Source organism: Salmo trutta, chromosome 4 (assembly GCF_901001165.1).
Source record: "Salmo trutta chromosome 4, fSalTru1.1, whole genome shotgun sequence".
NCBI classification, from domain to species: Eukaryota; Metazoa; Chordata; class Actinopteri; order Salmoniformes; family Salmonidae; genus Salmo; species Salmo trutta.
In genome coordinates this window covers 64,707,597-64,719,724 of record NC_042960.1, presented here as the reverse complement: position 1 = coordinate 64,719,724, position 12,128 = coordinate 64,707,597, and the positions used below count along the sequence as shown (strand labels likewise).

The window sequence follows — 12,128 nt, the reverse complement described above, 5'->3', positions numbered from 1 at the left end:
AATTGTGTGGTCTGGTTTGCTTAATATAAGGTATTTGAACTTATTTATGCTTTTACCTTTGATACTACAAAAAAGTATATTTTTGCAATTCCATTTACTTTGATAGTTAAGTATATTTCAAACCAAATACTTTTCGACTTTTACTCAAGTAGTATTTTACTGGGTGACTCTCACTTTTACTTGAGTCATTTTCTATTAAGGTATCTATACTTTTACTCAAGTAGGACAATTAGGTACTTTTTCCACCCCTGGATTTCATGAACTTTGTTTCTTAGGCTAATGTGGGCCATTTTTTTTGCGCTTTTCTGGCATCCCTGATTTTTTTATTTATTGCTTTGCTTGGAGGCTTATCAGTGCTATTTATATTTGAGCTGATAGTGCAGGGTGAACTGCTCACATGGGCAACCTCATTTGTAAGAGATGCACAAATCTGATTAGAGACTGCTGGTGGTGACTGTCGGAAAATGTTTGGTATAGACGTAGATTCAAGGAATCGCAGGAGAAGTCTATTTCAATTATTTTGCAGATTTACTACCTATTATACAGTATACAGTGTTATAGTTACGATGCTGAACCTAGTATTTATCTTCAGGGATTCAGCACCATTGAAGTGGACGTCATCAGCATTCTGAAGTTCAGCACCACGTGACAGTGGATAACGACCATCTGGTACAGCGAGTCTGACGGTCGCTGTCCACTGTAATGTGGTGCTGAATTTTGGATTTCTGATTCCATCGCTGCCCACTTCAGCAGAGCTGAATCTCCAATCTCTGTCTGTCCCTATTAAAGCTTTGTTTATTTTAGCCCCATCGGTTATTAAAATAACTTTTTATAAAATGGATGAACTAATGAATGAATCATATTTTCATGACCGGTGATCATCAGCATTAGAAAGTGAGATCCTACTGGAACACACAACAAACACACATCTTGCACACAGCCTCATGAACACACACGCCTCACAAATACACACACACCTCTGTGTTTTGGACTACTCCCTTCGGGTTACACACGTTCCAACCAGAATACATACATTTTAAAGGAGAGGTGTTCTTATGCAATCTAATGAAGTTAGCAGCTCTAACACCAACTCATTTTGGGGTACAACATGATCCAACAAAATAATACAATAATACAATAGTATTAAACTTAGCCATTTTTCACAAATTACATTTTGTTGGCATATAGACAATGTTTAGACTCTCTCTGATTCATTGTTCTTTCCTGTCCTCTCTCAGCTTGTAAGATCTCTGTAGTTCCTCCCTGTCTCTCTCTTAGGTTCTAAGATCTCTGTAGTTCCTCCCTGTCCCTCTCTTAAATTCTAAGATCTCTGTAGTTCCTCCCTGTCCCTCTCTTAGGTTCTAAGATCTCTGTAGTTCCTCCCTGTCCCTCTCTTAGGTTCTAAGATCTCTGTAGTTCCTCCCTGTTCCTCTCTTAGGTTCTAAGATCTCTGTAGTTCCTCCCTGTCCCTCTCTTAGGTTCTAAGATCTCTGTTGTTCCTCCCTGTCCTCTCCTAGGTTCTAAGATCTCTGTGGTTCCTCCCTCTCCTCTCTAAGGTTCTAAGATCTCTGTAGTTCCTCCTTGTCTTCTCTTATGTTCTAAAATCTCTGTGTTTCCTCTCTGTTGCTTTCTCAGCTTCTATTGTTAAAGCTCTCTGTTCTCTCTAGGTTCTACTGGGATCTTATCATGCTGTTCCTCATGGTGGGGAACCTCATCATCATCCCTGTTCTCTCCCAGGTTTAAACTCTCTGTGGTTCCTCCCTGTTCCTCTCTCTAGGTTCTACTGTTAAAGCTCTCTGTTCTCTCTAGGTTCTACTGTTAAAGCTCTCTGTTCTCTAGGTTCTACTGTTAAAGCTCTCTGTTCTCTCTAGGTTCTACTGTTAAAGCTCTCTGTTCTCTCTAGGTTCTACTGTTAAAGCTCTCTATTCTCTCTAGGTTCTACTGTTAAAGCTCTCTGTTCTCTAGGTTCTACTGTTAAAGCTCTCTATTCTCTCTCGGTTCTACTGTTAAAGCGCTCCGTTCTCTCTAGGTTCTACTGTTAAAGCTCTCTGTTCTCTCTATGTTCTACTGTTAAAGCTCTCTATTCTCTCTAGGTTTTACTGTTACAGCTCTCTATTCTCTCTATGTTCTACTGTTAAAGCTCTCTGTTCTCTCTATGTTCTACTGTTAAAGCTCTCTGTTTTCTCTCGGTTCTACTGTTAAAGCGCTCCGTTCTCTCTAGGTTCTACTGTTAAAGCTCTCTGTTCTCTCTCGGTTCTACTGTTAAAGCGCTCCGTTCTCTCTAGGTTCTACTGTTAAAGCTCTCTATTCTCTCTATGTTCTACTGTTAAAGCTCTCTATTCTCTCTAGGTTTTACTGTTACAGCTCTCTATTCTCTCTATGTTCTACTGTTAAAGCTCTCTGTTCTCTCTATGTTCTACTTTTAAAGCTCCCTGTTCTCTCTAGGTTCTACTGTTAAAGCTCTCTGTTCTCTCTAGGTTCTACTGTTAAAGCTCTCTGTTCTCTAGGTTCTACTGTTAAAGCTCTCTGTTCTCTCTAGGTTCTACTGTTAAAGCTCTCTGTTCTCTCTAGGTTCTACTGTTAAAGCTCTCTATTCTCTCTAGGTTCTACTGTTAAAGCTCTCTGTTCTCTCTATGTTCTACTGTTAAAGCTCTCTGTTCTCTCTACGTTCTACTGTTAAAGCTCTCTGTTCTCTCTATGTTCTACTGTTAAAGCTCTCTGTTCTCTCTACGTTCTACTGTTAAAGCTCTCTGTTCTCTCTAGGTTTTACTGTTAAAGCTCTCTGTTCTCTCTCGGTTCTACTGTTAAAGTTCTCTGTTCTCTCTAGGTTCTACTGTTAAAGCTCTCTGTTCTCTCTAGGTTCTACTGTTAAAGCTCTCTGTTCTCTCTAGGTTCTACTGTTAAAGCTCTCTATTCTCTCTAGGTTCTACTGTTAAAGCTCTCTGTTCTCTCTATGTTCTACTGTTAAAGCTCTCTGTTCTCTCTACGTTCTACTGTTAAAGCTCTCTGTTCTCTCTATGTTCTACTGTTAAAGCTCTCTGTTCTCTCTACGTTCTACTGTTAAAGCTCTCTGTTCTCTCTATGTTCTACTGTTAAAGCTCTCTGTTCTCTCTACGTTCTACTGTTAAAGCTCTCTGTTCTCTCTAGGTTCTACTGGGACCTGATAATGCTGTTCCTCATGGTGGGGAACCTCATCATCATACCTGTGGGCATCACCTTCTTCAAGGACGAGCACACTCCCCCCTGGATCGTCTTCAACGTCATCTCAGACACCTTGTTCCTCATCGACCTGGTCCTCAACTTCCGGACGGGCATCGTCAAGGAGGACAACACAGAGATCATCCTGGACCCACAGACCATCAAGATCAAGTATCTGAAGAGCTGGTTCATGGTGGACTTCATCTCCTCCATACCAGTAGACTACATCTTCCTCATCGTGGAGACCAGGATCGACTCAGACTTCTACAAGACGGCCCGGGCGCTGAGAATCGTGCGGTTTACGAAGATCTTGAGTTTGTTGAGGCTGCTCCGGCTGTCTAGGCTCATCAGATATATACATCAGTGGGAAGAGGTGAGAGAGACTTGGTAGGATGTAGGGAGATAGGAGGTAAGGAGGTAGGGAGATGGGAGGTAGGGAGGAAGGAAGGAAGGGGTAGGGAGATCTGAGGAGGTAGGAGGAGGTAAGGGGTGGGGAGGTAGGATGTAGGGAGATAGGAGGTAGGGAGATAGGAGGTAGGGAGATAGGAGGTAGGAGGTGGTAAGGGGTAGGGAGATAGGATGTAGGGAGATAGGAGGTAAGGAGGTAGGGAGATAGGAGGTAGGGAGATAGGAGGTAGGAGGAGGTAAGGGGTAGGGAGATCTGAGGAGGTAGGAGGAGGTAAGGGGTAGGGAGATAGGAGGTAGGGAGATAGGAGGTAGGGAGATAGGAGGTAGGAGGTGGTAAGGGGTAGGGAGATAGGAGGTAGGAGAATTTCCTTTCATGAGAGGGTGAGACTCATAGTGTCCTTCCCATTTAATGGGAGGCTTGGGAGGCACCAGGAGGTAGGGCTTGGGAGGCACCAGGAGGTAGGGCTTGGGAGACACCAGGAGGTAGGGCTTGGGAGGCACCAGGAGGTAGGGCTTGGGAGGCACCAGGAGGTAGGGCTTGGGAGGCACCAGGAGGTAGGGCTTGGGAGACACCAGGAGGTAGGGCTTGGGAGGCACCAGGAGGTAGAGCTTGGGAGACACCAGGAGGTAGGGCTTGGGAGACACCAGGAGGTAGGGCTTGGGAGACACCAGGAGGTAGGGCTTGGGAGGCACCAGGAGGTAGAGCTTGGGAGACACCAGGAGGTAGGGCTTGGGAGACACCAGGAAGTAGGGCTTGGGCGGCTCAAGGAGGTAGGGCTTGGGAGGCTCCAGGAGGTAGGGTAAGGGAGACACCAGGAGGTAGGGCTTGGGAGACACCAGGAGGTAGGGCTTGGGAGACACCAGGAGGTAGGGCTTGGGAGGCTCCAGGAGGTAGGGCTTGGGAGACACCAGGAGGTAGGGCTTGGGAGGCTCCAGGAGGTAGGGCTTGGGAGGCACCAGGAGGTAGGGCTTGGGAGACACCAGGAGGTAGGGCTTGGGAGGCTCCAGGAGGTAGGGCTTGGGAGACACCAGGAGGTAGAGCTTGAGGGCAGGATTGGGATCAATTACATTTCAACTCAGTCAACTCTGGAAGTAAACTGACATTCCAAATTGAAGTTTACTAATTGAATGGACTGAATTGAAATATAATTTACCCAACCCTGGACAGAAGGCATTGATCTGCTCTCTCATTCATTGTAGAGGCTGTACAATATAATATGATGAACCCCAGTCATAGTAACCACTTAACCATAGACCTACTGTAGTTTCAATGTGCTGCTTTACAATTTCAATTATGTGATATGACATGTTATTGGTTTAGATATGAAATATTACTGGTTCAGATATGAAATATTACTGGTTCAGATGTGAAGTATATAATATAGTTTAGATTCTCTGTGTGTGGCATTTGAATAAAGTGCTGATTTTAGTAATTGATGTGTAATTGACGAAGCATCCCATAACTCCATCCCATAACTCCATCCCATTCCTCCATCCCGTAACTCCATCCCGTAACTCCATCCCGTAACTCCATCCTGTAACTCCATCCCCATTCCTCCATCCCGTAACTCCATCCTGTAACTCCATCCCCATTCCTCCATCCCGTAACTCCATCCCGTAACTCCATCCCGTAACTCCATCCCATTCCTCCATCCCGTAACTCCATCCCCATTCCTCCATCCCGTAACTCCATCCCATTCCTCCATCCCGTAACTCCATCCTGTAACTCCATCCCGGAACTCCATCCCCATTCCTCCATCCCGTAACTCCATCCTGTAACTCCATCCCGGAACTCCATCCCCATTCCTCCATCCCCATTCCTCCATCCCGTAACTCCATCCCATTCCTCCATCCCGTAACTCCATCCCGTAACTCCATCCCGTAACTCCATCCCCATTCCTCCATCCCGTATCTCCATCCCATTCCTCCATCCCGTAACTCCATCCCCATTCCTCCATCCCGTAACTCCATCCCCATTCCTCCATCCCCATTCCTCCATCCCGTAACTCCATCCCGTAACTCCATCCCGTAACTCCATCCTGTAACTCCATCCCCATTCCTCCATCCCGTAACTCCATCCTGTAACTCCATCCCCATTCCTCCATCCCGTAACTCCATCCCGTAACTCCATCCCGTAACTCCATCCCATTCCTCCATCCCGTAACTCCATCCCCATTCCTCCATCCCGTAACTCCATCCCATTCCTCCATCCCGTAACTCCATCCTGTAACTCCATCCCGGAACTCCATCCCCATTCCTCCATCCCCATTCCTCCATCCCGTAACTCCATCCTGTAACTCCATCCCGGAACTCCATCCCCATTCCTCCATCCCCATTCCTCCATCCCGTAACTCCATCCCATTCCTCCATCCCGTAACTCCATCCTGTAACTCCATCCCGTAACTCCATCCCCATTCCTCCATCCCGTATCTCCATCCCATTCCTCCATCCCGTAACTCCATCCCCATTCCTCCATCCCGTAACTCCATCCCCATTCCTCCATCCCCATTCCTCCATCCCGTAACTCCATCCCGTAACTCCATCCCCATTCCTCCATCCCCTAACTCCATCCCCATTCCTCCATCCCCTAACTCATCCCGTAACTCCATCCCCTAACTCCATCCCATTCCTCCATCCTGTAACTCCATCCTGTAACTCCATCCCGTAACTCCATCCCCATTCCTCCATCCCGTAACTCCATCCCATTCCTCCATCCCCATTCCTCCATCCCGTAACTCCATCCCCATTCCTCCATCCCGTAACTCCATCCCGGAACTCCATCCCCTAACTACATCCCCATTCCTCCATCCCGTAACTCCATCCCATTCCTCCATCCCGTAACTCCATCCCCATTCCTCCATCCCCATTCCTCCATCCCGTAACTTCACCCCATTCCTCCATCCCGTAACTCCATCCTGTAACTCCATCCCGGAACTCCATCCCCATTCCTCCATCCCCATTCCTCCATCCCGTAACTCCCTCCCATTCCTCCATCCCGTAACTCCATCCTGTAACTCCATCCCGTAACTCCATCCCCATTCCTCCATCCCGTAACTCCATCCCATTCCTCCATCCCATTCCTCCATCCCCTAACTCCATCCTGTAACTCCATCCCGTAACTCCATCCCCATTCCTCCATCCCGTAACTCCATCCCCATTCCTCCATCCCGTAACTCCATCCCATTCCTCCATCCCGTAACTCCATCCTGTAACTCCATCCCGTAACTCCATCCCATTCTTCCATCCCGTAACTCCATCCCCTAACTCCATCCCCATTCCTCCATCCCGTAACTCCATCCCATTCCTCCATCCCATTCCTCCATCCCCATTCCTCCATCCTGTAACTCCATCCCGTAACTCCATCCCGGAACTCCATCCCGTAACTCATCCCCTAACTCCATCCCGTAACTCCATCCCCATTCCTCCATCCCCATTCCTCCATCCCGTAACTCCATCCCATTCCTCCATCCCGTAACTCCATCCTGTAACTCCATCCCGGAACTCCATCCCCATTCCTCCATCCCGTAACTCCATCCTGTAACTCCATCCCGGAACTCCATCCCCATTCCTCCATCCCCATTCCTCCATCCCGGAACTCCATCCCATTCCTCCATCCCGTAACTCCCTCCCATTCCTCCATCCCGTAACTCCATCCCATTCCTCCATCCCCATTCCTCCATCCCATTCCTCCATCCCGTAACTCCATCCTGTAACTCCATCCCGTAACTCCATCCCCATTCCTCCATCCCGTAACTCCATCCCCATTCCTCCATCCCTATTCCTCCATTCCGTAACTCCATCCCGTAACTCCATCCCCATTCCTCCATCCCCTAACTCATCCCCATTCCTCCATCCCCTAACTCATCCCGTAACTCCATCCCCTAACTCCATCCCATTCCTCCATCCCGTAACTCCATCCTGTAACTCCATCCCGTAACTCCATCCCCATTCCTCCATCCCGTAACTCCATTCCATTCCTCCATCCCCATTCCTCCATCCCGTAACTCCATCCCCATTCCTCCATCCCGTAACTCCATCCCGTAACTCCATCCCGGAACTCCATCCCCTAACTACATCCCCATTCCTCCATCCCGTAACTCCATCCCATTCCTCCATCCCGTAACTCCATCCCGTAACTCCATCCCCATTCCTCCATCCCCATTCCTCCATCCTGTAACTCCATCCTGTAACTCCATCCCGGAACTCCATCCCCATTCCTCCATCCCCATTCCTCCATCCCGTAACTCCCTCCCATTCCTCCATCCCGTAACTCCATCCTGTAACTCCATCCCGTAACTCCATCCCCATTCCTCCATCCCGTAACTCCATCCCATTCCTCCATCCCCTAACTCCATCCTGTAACTCCATCCTGTAACTCCATCCCGTAACTCCATCCCCATTCCTCCATCCCGTAACTCCATCCCATTCCTCCATCCCCTAACTCCATCCTGTAACTCCATCCCGTAACTCCATCCCCATTCCTCCATCCCGTAACTCCTTCCCCATTCCTCCATCCCATTCCTCCATCCCGTAACTCCATCCCATTCCTCCATCCCCTAACTCCATCCTGTAACTCCATCCCGTAACTCCATCCCCATTCCTCCATCCCGTAACTCCATCCCCATTCCTCCATCCCGTAACTCTATCCCATTCCTCCATCCCGTAACTCCATCCTGTAACTCCATCCCGTAACTCCATCCCATTCCTCCATCCCGTAACTCAATCCCCTAACTCCATCCCCATTCCTCCATCCCGTAACTCCATCCCATTCCTCGAACCCATTCCTCGATCCCCATTCCTCCATCCCGGAACTCCATCCCCATTCCTCCATCCCGTAACTCCATCCCGTAACTCCATCACCTAACTCCATCCCGTAACTCCATCCCCATTCCTCCATCCCCATTCCTCCATCCCGTAACTCCATCCCATTCCTCCATCCCGTAACTCCATCCTGTAACTCCATCCCGGAACTCCATCCCCATTCCTCCATCCCGTAACTCCATCCTGTAACTCCATCCCGGAACTCCATCCCCATTCCTCCATCCCCATTCCTCCATCCCGGAACTCCATCCCATTCCTCCATCCCGTAACTCCCTCCCATTCCTCCATCCCGTAACTCCATCCCATTCCTCCATCCCCATTCCTCCATCCCATTCCTCCATCCCGTAACTCCATCCCCATTCCTCCATCCCGTAACTCCATCCCCATTCCTCCATCCCCATTCCTCCATCCCGTAACTCCATCCCCATTCCTCCATCCCATTCCTCCATCCTGTAACTCCATCCTGTAACTCCATCCCGGAACTCCATCCCATTCTTCCATCCCGTAACTCCATCCTGTAACTCCATCCCGTAACTCCATCCCCATTCCTCCATCCCATAACTCCATCCCCATTCCTCCATCCCCATTCCTCCATCCCCTAACTCCATCCCATTCCTCCATCCCGTAACTCCATCCCCATTTCTCCATCCCGTAACTCCATCCCCATTTCTCCATCCCGTAACTCCATCCCCATTCCTCCATCCCGTAACTTAATCTCGTAACTCCATCCCGTAACTCCGTCCCCATTCCTCCGTCCCCATTTCTCCATCCCGTAACTCCATCCCCATTCCTCCATCCCGTAACTCCATTAGACATGGACTCAGATCCAATGTACACACACATGCGTACGCACGGAAACGCACACACACTGAAAAGAGCCACCACACTCATTGTTGATATGACATAACCATGCATATTGCCCCTTTACTTTGCTGGCTGCAGAGAATAGGCTAGCAGTGTTCTCAGTGGGATCTTTTACCACTGTAAAGAGAGTATAATCCCCCCACACACACACCCACACCCCCTCAGGACCATTAGTACATAGTGACGATAGTCCCAGATGACGATTACGTAAAAATAAATATCCGTTATAGTAGTGTTGCTGTGCTGTCTGGTCCGTCTGCTGGTCTGTGGTGGGCAGATTAACAACAATGTGATGTGGCCTGTGGGTACATCACATTGTATTTGTCCCATGCTTGGTAAACAACAGGTGTAGACTAACAGTGAAAGCCCTTCCAAACAATGCTGAGATCTTTTATTTAGAGAGAAATAATAACAGGAGGAATAAATAGACAATGAGTAACGGTAGCTTGGCCATATACACTGGGTACCAGTACAGACTACGGCCACATGGCCCCTACTGCACCCCCTACCTCACCCCCTACTAATCTCACTACTAATCTCACTACTAATCTCACTACTAATCCCACTACTAGCTAATTACATTGGAGGCACCAGCAGCACAATTGTCAAACTGACATTGTGCATTTGTTTAGTGTTAAGTAGTGTTTACACTGGCACAATAATACAGTACATATCTAGTTACTTAACTAGCTACAGGTCCTGTTAATGTTTGTTAATCCACATGGTGTGGAGGACAATTAAGTGTGTAACTAATTCTAATCTCCTAGATTTTTCATATGACCTATGACCTGGCCAGTGCCATGGTGAGGATTGTGAACCTGATTGCTATGATGCTGCTGCTGTGTCACTGGGATGGATGTCTGCAGTTCCTGGTTCCCATGCTGCAGGAGTTCCCCTCTGACTGCTGGGTCACCAGGAACAAGATGGTGGTGAGTACACACACACACACACACACACACACACACACACACACACACACACACACACACACACACACACACACACACACACACACACGTACCAGTACCAGTTCCTGGTCCCCATGCTACAGGACTTCCCCTCTGACTGCTGGGTCATCAAGATGGTGATCACTGTTCCAAACATTCAGTGTTCCAGACGTCCAGTGTTCCAGACGTCCAGTGTTCCAGAAGTCCAGTGTTCCAGAAGTCCAGTGTTCCAAACATCCAGTGTTCCAGAAGTCCAGTGTTCCAGACGTCCAGTGTTCCAGACGTCCAGTGTTCCAGAAGTCCAGTGTTCCAAACATCCAGTGTTCCAAACATCCAGTGTTCCAAACATCCAGTGTTCCAGACATCCAGTGTTCCAAACATCCAGTGTTCCAGACGTCCAGTGTTCCAAAAAATGCCAGTATTCCGGAAGTCCATTGTCCAAATGTCCAGTGTTCCAAATATCCAGTGTTCCAGTGTTCCATAAGTCCAGTGTTCCAGAAGTCCAGTGTTCCAAACATCCAGTGTTCCAGAAGTCCAGTGTTCCAAACATCCAGTGTTCCAGAAGTCCAGTGTTCCAAACATCCAGTCTTCCAGAAGTCCAGTGTTCCAAACATCCAGTGTTCCAAACATCCAGTGTTCCAGAAGTCCAGTGTTCCAGAAGTCCAGTGTTCCAGGAGTCCAGTGTTCCAAACATCCATTGTTCCAGAAGTCCAGTGTTCTAAACATCCAGTGTTCCAGAAGTCCAGTGTTCCAAACATCCAGTGTTCCAAACATCCAGTGTTCCAGAAGTCCAGTGTTCTAAACATCCAGTGTTCCAGAAGTCCAGTGTTCCAAACATCCAGTGTTCCAAACATCCAGTGTTCCAGAAGTCCGGTGTTCCAAACATCCAATCTTCCAGAAGTCCAGTGTTCCAAACATCCAGTGTTCCAGAAGTCCAGTGTTCCAGAAAACATCCAGTGTTCCAGACGTTCAGTGTTCCAAACATCCAGTGTTCCAGACATCCAGTGTTCCAAACATCCAGTGTTCCAGACGTCCAGTGTTCCAAAAAATGCCAATATTCCGGAAGTCCATTGTCCAAATGTCCAGTGTTCCAAACGTCCAATGTTCCTAAAGTCCAGTGTTCCAAACATCCAGTGTTCCAAATGTCCAGTGTTCCAAATGTCCAGTGTTCCAAATGTCCAGTGTTCCAAATGTCCAGTGTTCCAAACATCCAGTGTTCCAAATGTCCAGTGTTCCAAATGTCCAGTGTTCCAAATGTCCAGTGTTCCTAATGTCCAGTGTTCCTAAGGTTCAATGTTCCTAAGGTCCAGTGTTCCTAAGGTCCAGTGTTCCTAATGTCCAGTGTTCCTAATGCCCAGTGTTCCTAAGGTTCAATGTTCCAAACATTCAATGTTCCTAAAGTCCAATGTTCCTAAAGTCCAGTGTTCCAAATGTCCTGTGTTCCAGAACTGTAGTGTTCCAGAAGTCCAATGTTTCAAAAGTAATATTTATTATGTAGGCCTTTTGCTCCTCCTGGAACATAGGCATTTGGCAACATCTTTCCTTGTCTTCTCTCACTCTTCTTCTCATCTCCCATTCCCCTTCTCTCCTCTCCATCCTACAGAATGACACGTGGGGCCAGCAGTACTCCTATGCCCTGTTCAAGGCTATGAGTCACATGCTGTGTATCGGATACGGTATGTACCCTCCTGTTGGCCTGGCGGATGTGTGGCTCACCATACTCAGCATGATCGTGGGCGCCACGTGCTACGCCATGTTTGTAGGCCATGCAACCGCTCTCATCCAGTCACTGGACTCTTCCCGACGGCAGTACCAGGAGAAGGTGAGTGAATTAAGATCTGCTATCTCTGTTATAGCAGAGAATTTTCCAAATTGTATTGTATTCAAGGT

The 12,128-nt window shown here is 48.1% G+C and overlaps 1 protein-coding gene across 1 annotated transcript in view; it reads left to right on the top strand.

Annotated features, from left to right (window-relative positions):
• LOC115192862 (potassium/sodium hyperpolarization-activated cyclic nucleotide-gated channel 1) overlaps positions 1 to 12,128 on the top strand; it is a 52,320-nt gene that overhangs the window by 19,610 nt on the left and 20,582 nt on the right. Inside the window, exons 2-4 of the mRNA XM_029751770.1 lie at positions 3,148 to 3,571; positions 10,059 to 10,220; positions 11,842 to 12,060. Of these exons, the coding sequence (XP_029607630.1) occupies positions 3,148 to 3,571; positions 10,059 to 10,220; positions 11,842 to 12,060 (805 nt within the window). The remainder of the gene's footprint in view (positions 1 to 3,147; positions 3,572 to 10,058; positions 10,221 to 11,841; positions 12,061 to 12,128) is intronic.